Source organism: Haemorhous mexicanus, chromosome 6 (genome assembly GCF_027477595.1).
Source record: "Haemorhous mexicanus isolate bHaeMex1 chromosome 6, bHaeMex1.pri, whole genome shotgun sequence".
Classification (NCBI taxonomy): Eukaryota; Metazoa; Chordata; class Aves; order Passeriformes; family Fringillidae; genus Haemorhous; species Haemorhous mexicanus.
The window spans coordinates 26,398,183-26,420,151 of NC_082346.1; the positions used below are offsets into that span (position 1 = coordinate 26,398,183).

The 21,969-nt window shown below is 38.5% G+C and overlaps 1 protein-coding gene and 1 non-coding gene across 6 annotated transcripts in view; both read left to right on the forward strand.

The window, feature by feature from the left end:
- CKAP5 (cytoskeleton associated protein 5) overlaps positions 1-21,010 on the forward strand; it is a 53,743-nt gene extending 32,733 nt beyond the window's left edge. For 3 of the 5 annotated variants that reach the window (XM_059849376.1, XM_059849377.1, XM_059849378.1), the window contains exons 24-45: positions 288-416; positions 1,024-1,218; positions 1,855-1,990; positions 2,718-2,806; positions 3,624-3,734; positions 4,018-4,140; positions 4,806-4,955; positions 5,340-5,543; positions 6,208-6,343; positions 7,127-7,320; positions 9,528-9,700; positions 10,827-11,000; positions 11,432-11,552; positions 12,246-12,425; positions 12,869-13,056; positions 13,452-13,527; positions 14,318-14,506; positions 14,617-14,751; positions 15,263-15,346; positions 15,440-15,599; positions 17,241-17,395; positions 18,595-21,010. In XM_059849376.1, coding sequence (XP_059705359.1) covers positions 288-416; positions 1,024-1,218; positions 1,855-1,990; positions 2,718-2,806; positions 3,624-3,734; positions 4,018-4,140; positions 4,806-4,955; positions 5,340-5,543; positions 6,208-6,343; positions 7,127-7,320; positions 9,528-9,700; positions 10,827-11,000; positions 11,432-11,552; positions 12,246-12,425; positions 12,869-13,056; positions 13,452-13,527; positions 14,318-14,506; positions 14,617-14,751; positions 15,263-15,346; positions 15,440-15,599; positions 17,241-17,395; positions 18,595-18,849 — 3,357 coding nt within the window. In that variant the 3' untranslated portion in view covers positions 18,850-21,010. The remainder of the gene's footprint in view (positions 1-287; positions 417-1,023; positions 1,219-1,854; positions 1,991-2,717; positions 2,807-3,623; positions 3,735-4,017; positions 4,141-4,805; positions 4,956-5,339; positions 5,544-6,207; positions 6,344-7,126; positions 7,321-9,527; positions 9,701-10,826; positions 11,001-11,431; positions 11,553-12,245; positions 12,426-12,868; positions 13,057-13,451; positions 13,528-14,317; positions 14,507-14,616; positions 14,752-15,262; positions 15,347-15,439; positions 15,600-17,240; positions 17,396-18,594) is intronic. The other 2 variants (XM_059849379.1, XM_059849380.1) reach the window with 2 other exon arrangements.
- LOC132329538 (small nucleolar RNA SNORD67) lies at positions 11,600-11,710 on the forward strand. The gene has a single exon (XR_009487094.1). It is a non-coding gene; the product is annotated as a small nucleolar RNA SNORD67 (small nucleolar RNA).
- Positions 21,011-21,969: the final 959 nt, after the last annotated feature.

The following is a 21,969-nucleotide window of genomic DNA, read 5'->3' on the forward strand; positions in this document are numbered from 1 at the left end:
AAGTAATTTTAGAGACCCTCACCCTCTTCATTAAACTTTTTTTTTTTTTTTTTAATTTTGGTAGATGAGTATAATGTCTGATTTGGAAATTGCTGCAGCTGATATCATCACTGAAGCGAAATTCTTCTGAATCTTAGACTTCTTAAGCTGCAAATACAAAAAGAGATTTCAAAGCCCATGGTGTGGAAGCTTTTTGCTTTCATAGGAAGGATGACTATTTCCTCTTCTGTCATAGTCTTCTGACCCCTCTTTAGGTTTATTCTTTTTAAATCTTGTTCTTGCTACAGAATAACGTTCGTGCTGCTGCACTGGCAACTGTGAATGCCTGGGCCGAACAAACTGGCATGAAAGAGTGGTTGGAAGGGGAAGATCTGTCAGAAGAGCTTAAAAAAGAAAATCCTTTCCTTAGACAAGAGGTAGGCTTCTGTCAAGCAAACTTCTTATGTGTGTCAAATCAAAATAACCTTATTTCTATTTATCTATGCAGACTGAAATGACACAGTGCTACCATTATATGGGAATACAAGTAGCTGTGTATTTGTGCTAACATAAAATTATGAAAGGCTAAAAAGTAAAATCTTGAAAGGCTAATAACAAGCTTTCTTTGTGCAGAATAGCTGTCATTTAGACTTCAGTGCCTCTAAAATGAAACTTCTGTTTTGATTAGCGTTTTAAGAGCTAGTTTGTGTTCACTCAGATTCACCGTGGAACAGAATGGGAGACATTAAAAAGAGGGCTGAAATTCTATTCCTTTCAAAAGGAAGGAACAGCCTGCAAACAGACCAGGCTTAAAGTTTTAAGATAGTTGTGTGTTAATATGCTGTACTTAATTTAATTTTTGTAATTGCTGATATGAAAATTGATGTTGAAGAGTATTTGTCTAAAAAATGTTTGTGTGGGTTTTTCCTACTCTTTCATTGTAGAATGTAATGGTATGCGAAGGACTGCTATTCAGGCTCTCGTGCCTTGACACAGCACTGTGAACACTTGTTTAAAAGCTTTTATTTTAAAACTTTCTTACAGCTTCTTGGTTGGTTGGCTGAGAAGTTGCCTGCCCTCCGTTCTGTTCCTTCTGACCTACTCTTGTGCGTGCCTCACCTGTACTCCTGCCTTGAAGATCGAAATGGGGATGTGCGCAAAAAGGCACAGGATGCCCTGCCATTCTTCATGATGCATCTGGGCTTTGAGAAGATGGCAAAAGCCACTGGCAAGCTGAAGGTACTTCTGTTACAAAGATTAGGTCATGTGGTCTTGAATGAGTGACTATTAAGTCCTATTCACAGTCTCATGACATGCTGTCTTGAGTCATGTAAGCTTGTCTGCATTGAGTATTTTCAGCGGGACTGAAAATAGTATCAGGAGCTGTAAGCTAGAGGTTTCTCTGCTACAGAAATGACTACTGCCATTACAAGCTTATTACATCAAGAGCTTGATGTTTAGTTACTCTGCTTTACTTCTGAAAAAAATCTACTTGCAGATAGCTTCCATACCAGTTCCTGTCCCACTCTATGTCTCTCTACTCATACTTTAATATGATTTCTAGTGGTTTGGTTTGTCTTATGGACCCCTGAGTGGAGAGTAGGCACTCCACTGACATCCAAAGATCACTCACCTAGACTGAGTTTACAGATTTCCCATAGATCTTGCAGAAGAAAGTTTAAGGAAAGATGTTTTAACTCAGAACAAAAGTATCTGAGAACAATGATGTTCTAAGATGACCACCCTCTGAGATGCTTAACAGAGCATAGATTGTTTCAAACTAATTTTGGTTTTGTTGTCTGTAGCACGTATTGGAAAGATTAGTGATAGGCATTATTAAATTTATCACTCCTTTTTGTACTTTTTGTTCTCTAGCCAACTTCTAAAGACCAGGTACTGGCCATGCTGGAGAAAGCCAAAGCCAACATGCCAGCCAAACCAGCTCCTCCTGCTAAAGCGTCTTCCAGAGTGGTAGGAGGAGCAGCTCCAGCCAAATTCCAACCTGCATCAGGTAACTTCTCTGACATTTTGGGAAATGACTGAGAAAATGGTGGATTTTTAAGCTTTTTGACATGCCAGAGGAATAAACATACTTATCTGAAGAAGTATTCAGCCATAGTTAGGATTCTGGTCTTTCTTGCATTTGAATCAGCTTCCAGTGTAGGAGGGTGTTTCCTTTCCACACAACCATCTGTCAGCTGCTATTCAAAAACTTGAAAATATATACTTGGTATTGCAGCTGAAACCAAGCTGGGCAAAAGGGGGAGGTTTATTCTAATTCTAATCTGATTTTAATGTAATTTTTTAAAAATGTTTTCACATTATTTTTTATCTGGACTATTTCCTCAGTGTAGTTCACTGTGGGACTGCCAGAATGCTTCCATGATGGGATTAGGGGACAACTGATTTGAAGAATCAAACTGCTGGGGCTAGCTTACTCAAGCCAGGTTAAACTACAGCTCTAGACATTAGCCTGCACAGTATATATGCCTGCATTTTTTAATTGTTTACAAAAATGACAAATTGACTGAGGACCATAATCTTAATTAGGAAATTAGGAAAACTTTGTATGCTAACATGGAATTTAAGGGACTTCTTCAGTGGGTCTAAAAACCTCAGACATATGTGTGATTAAGCATATTGTATCCACGAGCAGTTTTTCTTAGGTCCTAAGAAGAGAAAACTGATAACCTAAAATGGGCTTCTAGATAACTTTAAATGGTCTATTGTTTCTCCAGCATTTGCTGATGATTTGGGGTCTAATACTGTAGAATCCAAGCCTGATCTCAAAAAAGCCAAAGCAGGAGGACTCTCCTCTAAAACTAAGGTATGTTGACTGTCTTTTGTGTAAAATCAGTTTTATGAAGTTAGTAGCTGTGGTTTGTTAAAGTGTTAGAGGTAGAAGAGTGTAGTCCTTGCTACAGACAACTTTTATTTGAAATCTTCATGTTTGTCTGCACTCTGAAATGACAGACATTCCCATATCACTTACCTGATCTCTGCTTTTGTCATTACCTATGTAATTTCTAATGTCCGTATTGTCAGAAATCAGTCTAATGAGAAACTCAGTCTGTTCTAAATTTTCCTGGCCTCTTTGATTTTGTGCTACTGTGAATTCATTCTTACTATTCCAGGCCCAATGTTACACTTGAATGTTAATTTTGAACCCATGTATCAAAATAAATTAATCTTTGCCTTACAGTATGTAGGGTAAGAAGTTCTCAGTCAAAGCGCAAAAAGGGAAGGAGTAGCCTTAAAAACACAATCTCAACTAATTACAGTCAATGTTTGATTAGGTTTTTCTGTTGTTTTGTGTTACGGTAATTTTTTTTGTTGTTAATACATAAGTTTGTCCTATGTATGTAACTAAAAATAACCCAAATTGTTCTGCAGTCCCATTGTCTCCATTGTCTGAAGTAGTGCTGTAACAAGAACATTTGATGTAGGTCCGTATTCATGGTAAGAATGAGCTGAACAAACCTTGAAGGATGTTGTAGGTTTGCTCAAGTCAATGCAGTGTTCTGCCTGAACTCTGCTGGTAGAATTAAGACCTTTATTGTCAGACAGCTGTTTACTCTTAAGAGTTTCCATTCCAAACCTTCTAACACTTTCTAAGCAAAGACTTTTCTTTGGCTTATTTCCAGCAGTCAGATGTTAATAGCAATATGTCCAAGGGTAATGCCTGCCTGTCCAAAGCTATTACAAGCCTCAGCAAGGGCAGTTCAAGTCTGACAAAGAGCCAGTCTGTCAAACAGGTACCATGTTGGGTTTTAGGGATGTGTGTGGGTGACTAGCACACTGGTTGAGTGTGATGTGTCATAATTCAGAGGGTACTACTGTGCACACTGTCATGGGTATTGCTTCCACAGCAGCTGAGCACACACTTTTAAACTTCTAATCAACATTTTTCTTTCAGTTTCTCTCTGGCTCTTATACACTATAGGCAGCATGAGGGTGGCAAGTATCTAACGCTTGCAGTTGCTGGGACTGAGGCATATATATGGCTTGTGTTGCCTGCTAATACCTTGCTTCTTTCAGGTACAGGGAAAGAAGGTGCTAAGCAAGCCTAGTCTGAAGGAAGATGATGATAAATCAGGCCCTATTTTTATCATTGTCCCAAATGGGAAGGAGCAGAGGATGAGAGAAGAGAAAGCTCTGAAGGTGAGAACAGTCAGAATGTGTTCACAAATTTTGAAGTGGAGGCTTTAAACGCTTTCTTTAGTTTTTAATTTGGTATTAAACATACTGTGACATGTGTTAGCCACTGTCTATCTCTTGGAGTCTGATTCTTGAGCTGAATTTCATACATCAGTAGTGGGCTTACTGTGGTGTTTCTTTTCTGATTTTCAAATTTTGTGCATTTATACACTGTCATAAAAACCTGAGGCCTTTTTACATTTTTTAAGTTGTAAAGTATCATTAAGCTCAGTCAGTTGTTTTCAGGTACAATGTCAGAGTTCTAGGGTATGTTGCAAATGCTTTAATATACTTACTTTGAGCAGTCGCACTTAGCAGTTTGTAGGGAAACTTCTATTAGTGAAAATATGCATGTTATTTGTAACTTGCTAGTAAGTAGGCCTGTCTGGAGCTTAAAAACAAGTTTAAGTGATAGTTAAGATAATAGCATAAGAATAATTAGTCCATAGGAAGAAAACTTGTCATGTAAAAAAAAGGTGAGCAAACACCACTGATTTTTTATTACTTATTGGCAGTAAGAAGGCTTTGAAAACAGATTCTAAAGCAGAATTAAAAGATGTTCAATCAGCAGCATCTGTCAGCAAGAAAAGGTATTGCTTGCTGTGAGTTCTAAATGCTGCCTTTTACAGGTGTTAAAGTGGAATTTCACTACTCCCCGTGATGAATATATTGAACAGCTGAAAACTCAGATGTCCACTTGTGTCGCCAAATGGCTGCAGGATGAGATGTTTCATGCAGACTTCCAGCACCACAACAAAGCCCTGTCTGTTATGATTGAGGTGAGTTTGAATTTGTGGTAGAAGATGAGGCTGACAGAATTGCTCTCTGCAGTGAAAGATACTGCTTGAATTAAAATAAAATACAAATTTCCTGAGGAGCCAGGGGCCATTGCTTTGTGTAGTTGAAACCTAAACATACATAGAAATAATTTTCAGAGGTATGATGAAGTTGGTATTAATACTGTTTCTCTGGAGAAGGGAAAATTTCCTCACCAGAGACTTCTCTTAAAATTTCAGAAAGGCATATAAGTTAAAAGTGAGTATGTATTGTTCTAAGAATCTACCAATAAATGTAGATTACCTTATCAGACATAGCTTAGCTTATTTTCTTGTTGAACAGTGTATATATGCTTCATTTATTTAACTTTTTTATCTGCCTTCAAGCACTTGGAGAGTGAAAAAGATGGAGTCATCAGCTGCCTGGATTTGATCCTAAAATGGCTTACCCTGCGGTTCTTTGATACCAACACAAGTGTTTTGATGAAAGCACTTGAATACCTTAAATTGCTTTTCAATTTGCTGAGTCAAGAAGAGTATCACCTCACCGAAAATGAAGCATCTTCTTTCATCCCATATCTTATCCTAAAGGTACAATTTGTTTCACAGAAACTCATGTTATTTTTCATGAGGTTTATGGCAGAATACCATCAAACACTACAATATGTTCATTCTAAATATATTTCAAATGGAATTAAGTCCAGTTGGTGGCTTGTGTGAGATTCAACAGGCTGTGTTTATTTAACCTGGAGAAGAGGAGGCTCGGGGGATATAGCAGTGCTCTTCATAACTACCTGAAAGGAGGCTGTAGTGAGGAGGGTGTTGATGTTGTCTTGTCAAGTAACAAGTGAATAGAATGAGAGCAAAAGGTCACAAGTTGTTCTAGGGGAGGCTTACACTGGGTATTCGGAAAAATTTCTTTCCTAAATGGGTTGTCAGTCACTGAAATGGGCTGCCCAGGGAAGAGGTTTAGTCTCCATCAGTGGAAGTATTTAGAAGACATGGTTTAGTGGTAGACTTGGCAGTGTTGGTTTAACGGTTTGACTCAATGATGTTAAGGTTGTCTTTTGTCACCTTTATGATTCTATATTGCGTATTTCCCTTAAAAGCCATTGACAAAAATGGGATTTTTGCCTTGAGAATGATTCTGGCTTTCCTAAGACTATTTAGAATAGTCAAAACTAATCACAAAACTGTATAAAATATTCTGGTTTTTTTCTCCTCTTTTTAATTTTTTATGTTAATTTTCCATTAGGTAGGAGAACCGAAAGATGTCATCCGTAAGGATGTACGTGCCATTCTGAACAGAATGTGTCTCATCTATCCAGCCAGCAAGATGTTCCCTTTTATCATGGAGGGGACAAAATCAAAGAACTCCAAACAACGCGCAGGTGGGAAATGGCCTGTTGAACTGTACATGTGCAAAGTACTTGAAATTGCTTTGGTTTGCATCTTGAAAAACCCAGCCCAAGAATGTTGGGTGGGATGTGAGATTTACATGCACATGGCATTTATTTTATGCAGATGTTTGCAAGTGTTTAAAGGATGAGATTTTCAAGTAGTATCATATTGCTTTTTATTTTTTGGTGTCTTTGTACCTTCCAAAGACAAGTAATCCCTTAAGTTGCTATGAGTATTATGAGTCCCTTGAGTAGGCTTGTTTTCTTAGTGAAACAGTGCTGGTGAGAACAGTGGCAGTACGGTTTCCCTACTCACCAAGGGAATCAGTTAATCTGAGCAAGAAATGTCTCTAAACTGTACATCTGTCTCACCACAAGTAATGTCTGTAATAAAGTTGTGGCATTTGTAGTTCAAACAACTTCCTGATCACTTTGAGAATATCTTATCCTGGTATATGCAGAAAGTTAAATTCTATTCATAATATAGTATTGCAAGCTCACAACTGTTTACCTGAATGTGATGTTAACTGTAGCATTGCTCATACATGGTTGTGGGAAATCCTTGAAGTGTAGAAGGATGACTGACTGCTTTTATCTGTAGTCTGCTGTATCTTACTATTCATCCCATAAATCACCTGGAGTATATCTGTCATCAGCTTTGTGATTGGCAGTTCTCTACAGTGAATGTTGAAGCTGTGCAAGCAACATAGGCATTGGGAGGGCTCTCTTCCCAGCAGCTTTTAAGCTGAATGTGCATATGTTACCTTCTTTTAGAATGCTTGGAAGAGCTTGGATGTCTGGTTGAATCGTATGGCATGAATGTATGCCAGCCAACTCCAGGGAAAGCCTTAAAAGAAATGGCAACACACATTGGTGACCGGGACAACACTGTGCGCAACGCTGCGCTGAACACCATCGTGACTGTCTACAATGTCCATGGCGACCAAGTGTTCAAACTGATTGGAAATGTCAGTATAACTGCACATGAGTTTATGGGGGATTTTGGTTAGTGTGCTGTGCTTGGTTTGGTTTGTGGGATTGTTTGTTTGGTGGTTTGGTTTTTCTTCAAGTCCTTACACTTGTGTAGGGGATTAGCACTCTTTTGCTTGTGACTGGTCATGGTACATTTTGCTGATGGTGTCGAGCATTTTGTAGTTTTGAGAATAACTTACTACATCATAGATTCTCTGATGGCTATTTGGTTAATCCCAGATGGTAGAATATATGACATCATAGAATGGTTTGTGAAGGGACCTTAAAAATCATTTAGGTCCAAGCCCCCTGCCATGAGCAGAGACACTTGAACACTTCCAGGGACTGGGTATCCTGTTTCATTGCCTCAGCCACTCTCACAGTGAAGAGTTCCTAATCCAATCTAAATTTTTCTTCTTTAATTTTAAAGTAATTCCACTTTTCTGTCACTGTGTGCTCTTGTTAGAAGTCCCTCTCCAGCTCCCTTGTAGGCCCCTTTTAGGTACTGGAAGACTGCAGTGAGGTCTCCAGAGCCTTCTCTTCAGTATGCTCTCAAACCCCAACTCTCAGCCTGTTTCCAGTAAGAGAGGTATATATAATCTGGATGTGCATGAATGAAAAAGAAAACTGGAAAAAAAGAGACTGACCTACATGGGAATGAAATTGTTTATAAAGAGTAACTTGTGTTATAGTCAATTTCACAAGTAACACATCCGATTCAGAATATTTGGGTAACTTATTTGGCCAAAAAAGGCTGGTTGTTGGGGCTCCAATAAGTTCTCAGCTTTTTTTATTTTTTATTGTCCCCAACTTGTCTAACTGCTTTGTAGTTGAAGTCTGGTAAGTTTTGCTTACTTGCTTCATCTTACTTCATTTCATTTTTAAAGTATCAGTACTATGCTGCTTTGTATTGCTGCCATTTTGCTCTAAGAAAATTATACTTGACCATTGTCATCTTAAATGCAGTAAAAGTTAAGGATGGCAAAACTCAGTTTCCAGTGTCCGGCAATGGAAAGCTAGTTCACTGTGTTTGTAATTACTGTGCATATCAGATTACGTACACTGAATTCCAATCTAAATCAAGAGCAGTTAGATAATTTTTTACAGTTCTGTTCTCTGAATTTGGCCTTGGTAATGTTTCTAGCAGCATTAAAACTGATTGGAATGTGATAGATATTTTAATGCCTTTGCAGCTTTGTTGTGTTGTGTCATATGCCATAGGGCATACAAGCTATTGGATGGATATTTTATGGAATATGACAAGGCTGCCCTGCTGCATTTTTTTTTTTTTTTAATTTCCAGCTTCTTGAAAAGTTGAAATTTAATGTGGTGCTGATTTTCTCTGGCAACTCTTCCCATGAGAGTTAATGTTGCATTTTCATTAACATCTTATATTTCCATCCTATTTAACTATTGTTCAGAGTGCAATCTGCTTCTTCCTCAGTTTTACATAGTCCATTTGTTTTTGAATTTTCAAGGTAAAGGAAAAACTGTAGCACCTGAACCATTCAGCTCTTTCTAACCATGACTTTCTGAACTTCAGTATGGTCCATCTATGTGTTCTCAGGAAGGTTTCTAAATCATAGGGATGCTGGAAAGTACTTCTCATGAAATTGAAAATGCCTACTTTTATTTCAAATGGAGTTATTTGTAGTCTTTGGTCTGGTAGATGAGCAGGTAAATATGAATATTTTCAGTGCCTGAGTTGGAGCATTAAGTTGCCTGATCAGGTGTTCATACTGAATTATGAGTACATTGAACAGGACAATTGTCAGAAGAACTCTGGCTTCTGTGGCAGAGTCCAGAGTGTTCAAGCACTGCCTGATCTGCTAATAGGGAATATAGAAAGGTGGGTGGGGCTTTTTTTGTTTGGGGTTTTTGCAGCAGCACATGCAACAATTACAAACACGGGATAGTACCATAGTTTGACTTCAAGATTAATTGTTTCTTGAAAGTTACGTGGGCTAGAAATAGATGTATTCTGTATTACAGCTTGTCAACATGGTCTAATTAGCTCTTGAAGTAGCACCTGACAGTCCAGAGTGTTCTGGTGAGTTTGCTGCTACGAAGTAGCATTGACAGTTCCGACTTTTGTATGAGAGAGCTTCAGTCTGCACTGATAAGTATGGTGTGAATCCTGTAGGTGACTGAGATTTCTAAAACCCATACAGCTCAGGATGAATGATAGCATTGTGTGTTACAGCTTTCAGAGAAAGACATGAGCATGCTGGAGGAAAGAATAAAGCGATCAGCCAAGAGACCCTCTTCTGCTCCAGTGAGACAGGCAGAGGAGAAACCTCCGCGTACTCAGAGCATCAGTGCCAATGCCAGCATGATGCGCAAGGGGCAAGCTGAGGACATGTCCTCCAAGCTCAAGTATGTAATGTTATATTATGGTCTCTAGCCTGCATAATGTATGTGCTAATATGTCTTACAATGTCATTTTAGTTCTCGTATCATCATCTTCGCATGTTGTGAAAAATGGCCAAATAATATAAATCTAAATGTCTGAAATTTTTTTGTCTTGTCTGTCTTTAAATCTTTCTAAATGGTCTTGTGCCTTTTTTCACTGCTTCTCCATGGACAGAATTATGTATCGCACTTATAGGATGTAAGTACTGCCCACTAACTCCTTGGTAGTAAGGCTCTTTTATCTTTCAATTTCTATCCTTGCCATCCCTTCTTGAGGGTGATAGGTTTGCCATGGCTAGTTCAAGGTTATTTACAGGTCTCTGAATTAAAGAAAAGAAAGAAAACAGAAATACAGGTTTCTGTCAAGGTGACTGTAGATCAGGCTGCAGACAGACATGGCACTTCCTCATTAAGCAGCTGTTCAAAATATTGGAATAACTTTCAGTGTGTTGGACTAAACTTGATATTTGTTGGATCACGTTCTAGTTGTGTTAGACATGAAGCACAAAAATGGATAAGCATGTGTGAATTGTAGAGCCTGGGACAACAGTACCCAAAACAAAAAGCTCAGAAACTATTCCTTCCCACCTGCTCATCATTTTTGATTAAAAGTCTGTGCTGAGAACTATATGTTCAAGTATTTCCTTGAAAAATCTGATATGCAGTATAGGTCATGTGGGAATGCTGTGTGTCTTAGATTCAGAGGAGCTTGTGAGGTTGCTCTGTATGTATGCATCCTGTCCATTATTTAAAATAAAAGGCAAAAAAAGCCGCTCAAACTTTAAAGTTATATTCTTTTAATATTACTGTAAACTGTGCTAGTTAGCCCAAACCGTGCATGCCTGGCACAGGTACAGGACATCTTGTGGTTTACAAGAGAAACTAGGAGGGCAAGTAAGTAGCAGCTGCTCTTCTGGCCTACAGAAGTTTGTTTTACTAAGGACTAGGGGAAAAGCAGAGGGAGTTAAGGGGCTTGAATATAATCCAAGCTGCCAAACCTGTGTTAGTATGAGAACTTTAGGGCTACCAGTGGATGCTAGTTGCTAATATTCTTACCTCTTAAGCTAAAACCCTCTCCTGGTTTCTGTAGCCAAAATCGCAACATGGGCGGCCACTCGGAGACAACACATACAGTCCCACGGGAATTTCAGCTGGATCTTGATGAAATTGAAAATGACAATGGAACCGTCAGATGTGAGATGCCAGCACTTGTACAGCACAAACTGGATGACATCTTTGAGCCAGTCTTGATTCCTGAGCCCAAGTGAGTTTAGCTTTACCTTCTAAGTGAAATCAGCAGGGCTACCTAAAAAGTATTTTGAGAAGGCGAATGGATAGAGCTAGTTTCTACATTCAGACTTGTTTTCATAAGAGCATAATGTCAGCTAACTAGAAGAGATGACAAAACAAAGGTCTGTTGTACTCTTCTGAAATCTGGAGAGCAGTTATTTTTAATGAAAAACATTAGTTCTACTTAGGCATTTTTATAGTTAAATGATACTGAGTTTGTAAATGCATCATCAGTGTCTTTACAAACAGTGCAATAGACATGGTTAAAAGAAATTACTCCTTCCTTGAGAATCCTCAGTGAAGAATGAAATTCTTTGTCTTCTAAATCTTCACTGAAATGCAGCAGTTAAGAGTACATAAGTGGAGCTCTCCAAAAAGTAATGAATGCTGTTTTCAACCCTTTAGAATCCGTGCTGTGTCCCCGCACTTTGATGACATGCACAGTAACACAGCTTCTACTATCAACTTTGTCATTTCCCAAGTGGCCAGTGGTGATATAAATACAAGCATCCAGGCTCTGACACAGGTAAGTGAATTAAGGCAGCAGCTCATCGCACTGTACCAGACTTTGCCTGCGAGGGTGATGAGTTGCACTGTGGTGGAGCAATCGTGTCAGGTGACGTGGTCTCTGCTCAGAATCTCCCTGATGACAAAACTAAGTGCACAGGGGCCATCTGACTCGCTTTAGCAGTAGAAATTCCACTTGAAAGATGTAGAATAAACTTAATGCTTTTCTCATTAGTGCTTCTGTGTTATAATTTTGGTTTTGTCAAGTTATTTTTGCTAAGTTTGTAAAAACCAGTTAGTCAGTGAGACTTAACTTTTAAATTTGAACTGTTTTAGAGATCCTTAGGAAAAGGATTGTCTTGCCGCATAGTTTTTGTGTGGGTTTAAGGTGTCTTTAACGATTTAGAAGCTTTTTTTGTCCAGAAGATTTCATAAAGCTGTAAATTCCAGAATCTGTTATGCAGCTGTTGATGTTTTCATTTGTATAGGGGATAGGATTGCAGTTCTCTAAAATATCAGTAATTGATTATGTTTGGATTAGCAATACAAATCTCTAGCTACTGATTTTGGGTGAAAGCTTAGAATACAACTGCCTTGGCAAATGGATTGGTCAGGGCAAAACCTTTCCTACAGAAACGTATTTAAATTATGGTTATTTTGTGCTGTTTGCATTATGTTGACTTTACTAGAGTGTTTTGGTTTTAAATCTTAGATTGATGAGGTACTCAAACAGGAGGACAAAGCAGAAGCTATGTCTGGCCACATCGACCAATTCCTAATAGCCACATTTATGCAGCTCCGGTTAATCTACAATACACACATGGCAGATGAGAAGCTTGACAAAGAGGAGATTGTCAGACTTTACAGCTGTATCATTGGGAGCATGATCACGGTAAGGCTTGCTGTAAAAGATAAGGTGAAAAGCAAATAACTTCTGTGCAGAAGTTGTGGGAGAATGGAATGTCTGTTCTGTACCTAGGTTAGCTTACTACTGAGTCGTTCTTACGAAGGTTTGTTGCCAGCTGCTCATCAATGCACCTTTTGAGAGTAGGTGGGGAACGAGAATTTGGGGAAGGGAAGAAGGTCTCTGCTTCTGCAAAATACAGCCACTAAGACTTCTATTAAGCTCTATTTTTAATATTCTTTGCCTTTTGATTGCTGAGTTGGTGGCCTGAGTATTTTCAGAAGTCACTCAGTAGAAATAACTTTCTTCATAGTTCTGTTTTTACTCTTGTGGAAAACGGGGAGATGTCGTGGTTTGACAGTGGAGTCTAGAGATGTCCTTACACTAAAGGATTATGTGCAGGGAAAACTAATGCTTTCTTCAATCTGTAGCTATTTCAGATAGAGAGTCTGGCTCGAGAGGCATCCACTGGTGTGCTTAAAGACCTAATGCATGGTCTTATTACATTAATGCTGGATTCTCGGGTTGAAGATCTTGAAGAGGGTGAGCAGGTCATCCGATCAGTCAACCTCTTGGTAGTTAAAGTTCTGGAGAAGTCTGACCAGACCAACATCTTGAGGTAAGTAACGAAAAGTGCACGATTAACTGCTCTTCTTTACCTATTCTCTTATGTTTCTTGAACAGCTGAGTTTTAGTCATTTTGTAAGCAAAGACTGATGTTTGTAGATTATTCAGCTAGCTAATAAAGAATTATCACTGACTGTGATCAGAATTTGACTGCACAGCTGGAGGCAGGCTAAACAAGCCAGCTTAGTATGGTTCTTTGTGCTTTGAAGTTCAGCAGACTGTCTCTTGATTTCTTGTAACATACTAAAAAGAGAGAAGGAAAGAGCTGTTGCACATCTGCTGGACTAACCCCAGTCTCTGGTATGGTATTCTGTGGTGAGTTGGTATGGTTTTTTTCTTATGTATAGCACTTTTTTTGTGTAACCTTTATCAATTTATTCCTTCTAGTGCTCTGCTTGTCCTGCTCCAAGACAGTCTTCTAGCCACAGCCAGCTCTCCTAAGTTTTCAGAACTTGTCATGAAGGTGAGCCTGTATTAGAGATTTTGAACTTACGTGGTTTCTCTGAATCATCTTACCTGAAAGAACAGATGGAGTTAAAAAAATTAGTGTCCATAACTTGAAATATTTCTTACCACTTCTATAATTCTGATCTTACTAGATGTTACATATAGGGACTTTCAGAGGGAGCTTAACACCTGTTAATAGTTTACAGAAGCTTGTGTACACTAATACAAACTCCACACAGAGGTGCAGTCCTCCATACAGTCACCTGCTGGGCTTGTTTGCTTGAGCACTGTACTATGGATTCAAACAGTGCCAGGCTGGAACTGACTTCTATCCTGTCATCTTTATTGACAGGCAGAGTGAACAGGCAAATGTCTGCATTTAAAGCATGAGCATAATCTTTTCTTACCATACAACACCCTTTTGTAACTGGTATGATTTAAAGACGGCTCAGGCATTCTTAATGAGGTTAAACCTAAAGAACTTGTGCTATGTGTAGGTGTGCATAGCATATATATATATATATATCTGCTGAAATTCCTTCACACAAAGCATTCAGTCTCCAGTTACAAGTAGAGAAATCAGTACCTTACTTTTGCATCAGCTCTAAAAGATCTGGATACTGTACAGCCAGTTATAAAGAGAAAGTACGTACTAGTGCAAATATAGCTTGAGCAGCAGACACAATGCATGCCTGTATGATGTGCTAGCAGAGTGAAGTGGCTCAGTGATAGTGTTGTGTAACTTCTTGTATAATCAAGTGCTCCTTTCTTGAGTTGTCTTGCTTTAAGTCAGCCTCTCGTTCCAGTGTCTGTGGAGAATGGTGCGTCTTCTTCCGGAAACCATCAATAACATCAATCTGGATCGGATCCTGCTGGATATCCACATTTTCATGAAGGTCTTTCCCAAAGAGAAGCTGAAGCAATGTAAGAGTGAGTTCCCTATTAGGACACTGAAGACGCTCCTTCACACCCTGTGCAAGCTGAAAGGGCCCAAGGTTAGAGCAATCACTAGTCACATATTTTTAAATTGGATGTTCATGCAGTCTTCAGAGTATTTCCTCTTTTTTTTTTCCTTTTTTTAAATTCCATTTTTTTCTCATTTTAGATCTTAGATCATTTAACAATGATAGACAACAAAAATGAGTCTGAGCTAGAAGCTCACCTTTGTAGACTAATGAAACACACTATGGAACAGACTGGAAAAGCTGATAAGGATACAGAAAAAGGAGCTTCTCGCATAGTAAGTAAAGATGTGTTGGCAGGGGAAGGGAGTGTAAAGCAATTCATTTTAAGAAACAAACTAAATTTTGTGTAAGTAGTGATTCCCTTTTCAACATGCAACTAATGTTGGAAATACTCTTGTAAAGTGAATTTTTCATTTACGGCTGTTTTGGGAATTTGTTGTGTGTGTTTACCTGAGTATTCTGTGCATATCCCAGGATGAAGTACTCTGCAGGAAATTCAAATGTGCAGTAAATGTTTTATGCTGCATGGTACTGCATCTGATCTACTAAAAGTTAGCCATATCCAAAACAGGTTTTAAACTTCTCAGAAGGAGTCCTAAAGCTTCCTGATGTCCTTGTTCACATTCTGCGTATAAAGTGGCTGTATAGAACCCTGGTCACTTCAAGGTTTCCTTCATCTTGGAAGTTCTGTACCTAGCTAGCAGGTGTGAACATGTCATGGGTTTGTCTGATTGCTTTTTGGTTTTATTCTTTGTTTTAAAAGTCTCCTTTTGTTTATTTATTTAGGAGGAAAAGGCTTCGAAAGCCAAAGTCAATGATATTTTGGCAGAAATATTTAAGAAGATTGGCTCAAAGGAGAACACCAAGGAGGTGAGTGCCCCCTTCCTGCAAGAATGAGAGCATGATACACTAGAATAGTGTACGCCGCGGTTGTAGTAATACATAGCAACTCTTCCCTCCCAGGGTCTGGCAGAACTGTATGAATACAAAAAGAAGTATTCTGATGCAGACATTGAGCCCTTCCTGAAAAATTCCTCACAGTTCTTCCAAAGCTATGTGGAAAGAGGCCTCCGACTGATAGAAACAGAACGGGAAGGGAAAGGACGCATTGCTACTTCGACAGGTACATGTTATAGCAAAACTCATTGGTTTGTGAGAAGCAGAAATAGAACAGTTCCAGGTCTCCTGGTAGAAATTAATATTTGCATGAGTTTATGGATTTCTGAAGTAAGCCATGTATTTTCTTGCTGCTTGAGTTGCTTCATGAGGCAGCATTTTTAGGGAGTATGCATTCTTTGTTTACAAAACCAGAAGTTAGAACCACACTAAATGTAGAAAATATCTGAAAGGCTTGGCAAACATGTGGTTCTAATCCATATCCTGTAGTGTGGATTGAACATTAGTCTGTGTTTCCTGTGTCTGGTATCAAGAATTGGTTCTGCAAGGGATAATGCTGGTTTAAAATAGCAGCACCAGCTGTCAGATTCTCCTTTTACCTTTTTACTAAAAAAACATATAGGATGCTTTTAATAATATTATTTTCTGTGGAATTGGAAAGCTTATTTTAAATAACATTAACTGTTTCTGCAGAATTTTGTATTAATTGGATGAATTACTGTAAAACTGTTTGTTGCTGAGTCTTTTCATTGCAGATAAATACGAAGGAGTATTTAATGAAATATTAGGGAAGGAATGTGACAAACTATTAGCTGACAGTAAAAGCTGATACACAGTCTAGCAAAACTACCTGTAACCTTTATTTCTTGCTCTTTTCATAGTGTCCTGTGAAACTTGAGCCTTTTTCTACTACTGCCCCTTCTCCTATCCCTGTATTGTAGATTCCTTTAGGAAGATGGATGATATGAGGTTCTTTCAGAACTTCATAAATGTGTCCACCTATATAGGACAGAAAATTCTACCTTGCATTGTGAAAGTCTGTACAACTGAGAAATACTAGTTCAGCAGTTTTCAAAACCAAATTTACGTGCCACCGTTGTCTTTTTTTTTCTTCCCTAACTTTGTCTGATATAATAAATTATGCTGTTCCATATTGCAACAGTGCTTTATTTAGAGTAAGATATAAATGCTTAACCTTAATTCTTCTTTTATCTATTTTAAACATCCTTGTAGTAAATTAGTGAAAACAAATCCTTGTCCATGCTAAGTCTTAAGAAAGAATTTTCAGTTCTTTTAATAATGGAAAAGTTTTTTTTCATAATGTCAATTCCTTTTCTAGTCTCATGGTAGGGAAGCTTTAAAAACCTTGTTATGTGCATTCCAGAAATCACTGTTTGAAACTGTGTTGGAATAAAAAGCTTCAAGTTGTTCAAATGAGAGGTAAAAAGGGATTAGAATCAGTGGTAAGCCCAAAAGTACGACTTAACTAGAAAAAGTCAACTCCAAGTATTTCTCACCTTGCCAATTGCTCAATTCTCCTGCTATACATTATGGTCACTGCTGATGCACATCAGTATCTTCCTCTCCCTGTGCTGTTCTCTTCAGCTGTTGGCTTTGGCTCTTCTAAAGCTGCTCTGCAGCCATTCCTTAAATTTCTTCTTTTTTTTTCTTGGTTTTCAGTTGTCATTTTTGCAAGGAAATGAAAGGCCAGATATATCTATACTAGCAAATGCAAATAACTAGCAAATAATAGGTTGATTAATTCTTCATCCATTTCATCTTATTTCAAGGAATTGCCCAAGAGGTTTATGCTTTTTTGACATTTTAAATTTTTTAACTCTCCTCCATCCTTCCCCTCATCTTCCAGGAATTTCTTCTCAGATGGAAGGAACATGTGTTCCTGCGTCTACCCACACTGTATCTTCATCTATAGGAAACACAAATGGGGAGGAAGTGGGGCCTTCAGTTTACTTGGAAAGATTAAAAATCCTGAGGCAGCGTTGTGGCCTCGACAATGCAAAGGTATTGTACTTCACAACACTTGTAAATCCCCTGGAGAGGCACTTGATTTGCATTTACCTTTTTTCTTTTTTTTCTTTTTTTTTTTTTCCTTATGAATTCAAATGCCAGAAGGCAGATTCCAATCAGAATTTATGATCTTTCATTTATAATTCATGTCCTGGCTACTCACTGCATGTCACTATGCCTAGTATAAATTGCTTTAATCTCATTGCTTGGCCAAGTAGGCTTGCATTTCAATCTGCTCTGTCTGCATTGCTGGTGTTGTGTGCAGGTTGTTTCTACAGGCCTGTAGCTTATTGTCTTTCCATGCTGGGAAGTTGAGTCTCAGAAAGGTTCAAAAAATAACTGTTCTCTAAAAGTTAACACCTCAGAGATGAAGGATGTGGAAATTCTAGACTTTCTTCTCTAAAACAATCATGAGAGCTGATAAAACTAAATTTTATATATTTTGGGTGTATGGATACTGAGGTGCAGGAATGCTGAATGAGCTTAGTACTGGAAATCTGTGGACCAAAATTCCTTACAGTTCAATGATTAGTGTGTTAGGAATCTAGTGCCAATTCCTGAAATTTGAATTCGGTGTGAAGTGATGTTCACTCTAGGAATAGTCATCCAGATGCATCACTGTTTTAACCTTTTGACACAAATTTGAGTATCAGCTTAGAGCTCTGAGGAGGGGAAATGTTTCCTAGATCATAGTAACAAGGTAAGTAACTCAGATGGAACTATCCATTGGTAAAAGAACAGTGAATTGACACTTTAAGTCTTTGACAGGTTCAGTCTTGCCAGTTTCCTCTTCTCATTCTTCCAGAAAATTCATTGTCTGCTGATGTTGCACATAGGCAGGGATTTTTCTCTTGTGTTAGAATTTAGGCTGTTCAAGACTCTGGCAGTCTGTCTCAGTAAAACTCTGATCTGCAGGAAAGTTTTTGATCTTGAAAGACTAGTTTCTTTGTGTCCCTGTTGACATAAAATTAAACATTAACTACTCGGATGATTGAGCATAGTAATTAGCTTTGCATGGTTCTGACTTTGACAGCAACTGACTTTATTACTCCAGATCCACTTGTCTTGTAGTGCTCTTTCCCTTTCCTCTGTTTTTATTGCTTGTAGAGATAAAAAGCCGTTGATTATGATTTGTACATTTTATATGGCCTTTACCACTATATGTCTTAACACTTCACTTTTCTCCCTCATAGCAGGAAGACAGACCCCCTCTGACGTCTCTGCTCTCTAAACCAACACTCCCTACAGTTGCATCCTCTACAGATATGCTTCACAGTAAGCTCTCTCAGCTGCGTGAGTCTCGGGAGCAGTACCAGCATCTGGACCTGGACTCCAATCAGACTCATTCCTCTGGCATTGGAACTACCCTGGCTTCACCCTCTTCTGCAGCAGCCAATATTGATGACTTGAAAAAAAGATTGGAGAGAATAAAAAGCAGTCGCAAATAGAGATGCAAAGAGACGGTATCGCTGTTGCTTGGGGCTGTCTTCAGCTTTAGTTTACTAAACTAGAAGTCTTCATAGTTAAATGGCCTCATTTAGGCCTAATGTATACAAACTGGTTTATGTATAATACAGTGGATTTTGGGGGGTTGAGTTATTGTGGCACAAGTATTTGTACATAATCTGCTTCTCAATGAGCATCTCTTTGACAATAGAAGGCTGTCTGTGTATTAGTTTTAGTGTACAGACCTGTAAACAACCATCCTCTTGCTCAGACTAGTTTCTCATGACTTGGGGTTTTTATTTGTAAAGTTGTCTTTAAAATCTTTTCCTAGTTCTTAACTCTTAGAAAACCTTTAGTGATTTCACTTTTAATTTTGTGAATTCTTCTCCATGTAATCCTTGAACTGTTGATTCTGTATGGACACATGGCATGAAGTAACTAATTTAAGTGTCTTTTGTAAATAAAGTTTGCATTAACTATACCAGCCTCTATAGGAACAGCAGCAACTGCTGGTTAGAGGTCACTCTCTATTTCTGAATGTTAGTGACTGGGCATCTAGAAACTGAACTGAGCTGATGTGAACCTTGGAGTTTGGATACACTGTAAGGAAGATGAGTGGAAATACACTGTCTGTGGGTGCAGTCTTGAGACTTTGCACTCTTGTATGAGCAGCAGTACATTTTTTTATATAGTTGTGGGTTTTTTTGTTTTGTTTTGGAATGTTTCTGTAACTTGAAAATATTTAGTTTGCTGAAATGTTTATTTTGAATTATCTAGTCCCTGTGATGCCTTTACTCAGATTGTGTGGTCCCAGCTGAGGGAGCTTTCTTTGAGGGAGCCTGCTGCTGATGATATGGAATAGAGTAGCAGTGGTGTATGGTCAGTGGACTCATTTATCCTAAACTCATCTGGTTAAGCAGTGTTCCTCATGCAGGTAAACCTCCTTCACTACATTCTTTTTGCTCTTAAACATCAGATGTTACCATTTTTTAACTAAGACACCTAACAGAACTAGTCTGCAAAAGTTGTAGCCACTTCTTTTTTTTTTTTTTTTTTTTTTTAATGAGTGAAGAGCCTTTTTCAGACACTCCAAATAATGAAGATTTAAGACAGACATACTGCGTATCCTTTCTAGCCCTTTCATTTCTAGGGAGGTCATGTGTTTTCACCTTACTGCTGCACTTCTCTGTGAAAACTGGTTGTGTAGCATGAATTGCACATCTGTTCCATAGCTAGAACAGAGTTATTGAATGGTTGGACAGGCAGGCTTAAAATAACACACTTCTACTCTAGATTTTTAATCTCTTCCATGTAACTGCTGCTTTTGTTGTTTGCTATGTGGATCAGCAGTCTCTGCCTAAGAGCCATTGCTGAAACTGTCTTGCCTGATTACAGTAAAAACGTGACTTTAAATTAGTACTTGTACTACAGATCTATGCCAGAGCTTCTGCAAATGTCTGAAATCTTCCTTTCACAGGACCCCTAGGCTGGGGTTGCAGTTGACATAATGCTGCTTGGTGCTTATGGTGAGTTTGCACACTGTGATAGCAGGTGATCACGAGCATTCTCCATCCTGTGTTAACTGATATGATGCCATTCATTGCTCCACTGCCTTGATTTAGTAGTCATAGTCTCCTCTCATAACCTGAAATGGGCGTGCACTTGTGGAACAGAGCTCTGTTACAAGTGGAGGTTTGGCCCTTGTTGGTGAGTGCTGTGGTTTTGTGCACTTAAACTGGGGCAGTTTGTGAATAGTTTGTGTTGGCTAGAGATACACTAGAGTTACTGCCACTACCTCTCAGTTACTAGCTGCTCTCTGAAACTTAGTGACATTTTAATTAATCCATATGTTCCTTTACCATATTCAGCAGACATTCTGAAGAACTATTTGTTAATTAGCTCAGGATGTAAAACAGCAATGCCTGCAAACCTGCATAAACTATTTTAAATTTGAAGCTGACTCAGAAGTGAAATACAGGAATAATTGAGTAGCAAAAGATATAATTGTTTTTATTAATGAGTTTTTGCCCTGTGTCTTTGTAGTGTTTGGTTGGACTCAATATCCTGGGAGTTCTGAACTAAAACTTGTGCACATAAATTAATAAAGCCTAATCTTTAGCCCAGACAATATTTAAATAACATTAAACTGAATTTTAAAAATGATTCTTCTGTATTGTTTGTAACAAGTCAATATGAACAGTGACTTTCTCCAGAAACTGTATGGTCCTGGTTCCCTTCTTTTGTCACAGATTTGATAGTAGTGAAGGGGTGAGGCTTAAAATTTAAACATTAGAAGGGCTAAACATTTTCAGTGTTCAATGTATGTGGTTATCAATGACTTTAAACAGTCATGAAACTTGAGCTGTTGAGGTTTTTTTTCTTCATATTTCATTGAGAGGTTGGTTTTTGTGCTTTATTTGGGAAAAAAAGGCATGATTGTCTTAGTAGAAAATTGGCTGGTCATAATTTCTGTTTACTGCTGTACTTCTGGGTCCTCAGTGGTCAACAAATTCCTACTAAAGAGGAGTTTATGAAAGACTGAAGCTTGTTTTTGGAGAGATCCCTAAACAGCCTTTATAACACAAGCAAACAGGTATAGTGCAGGATGTTTTCACTGCAGGCTTTGACAATGACTACATGAATTGCTTCCTTCAGAATCTTGCTGTGCAGGTGGAAAATACACAATGAGGACCTGGCACCACCTGCTGTGTAGGAACTTACTGGAAATGCTGCTTAATCTATTCAAGCCACTATTCCTTTGTAGGATGAATTGCACACAGTGGTGCTGGTATTTATTGCTGGCTGTTGTAGTGTAAACAATGTTTTCTGATCAAAACGGCTTCTAATTGCTTTCCTTTTGACATTGGTGTTTTGTGGAATGCTACAGGTACTGTAGGGTGGTTATCTCTGGTACATATATGAGTCAAAAACTAGAACAGAATGTTAGTTGTCTTGAAGGGAGGAAAGGGAGAGGGCATGAGGGCATAATCTTGCTTGCTGTGACTGACAAGGCCATTGTGTGGGGTCTGAAACCTGTTGATTATAGCTGATGGAAGGGAGGGGATTTGAAGCACAACAGGTAATTAGCAGTATTGCTAGTGCCGTGGCACTCCTGGCTACTG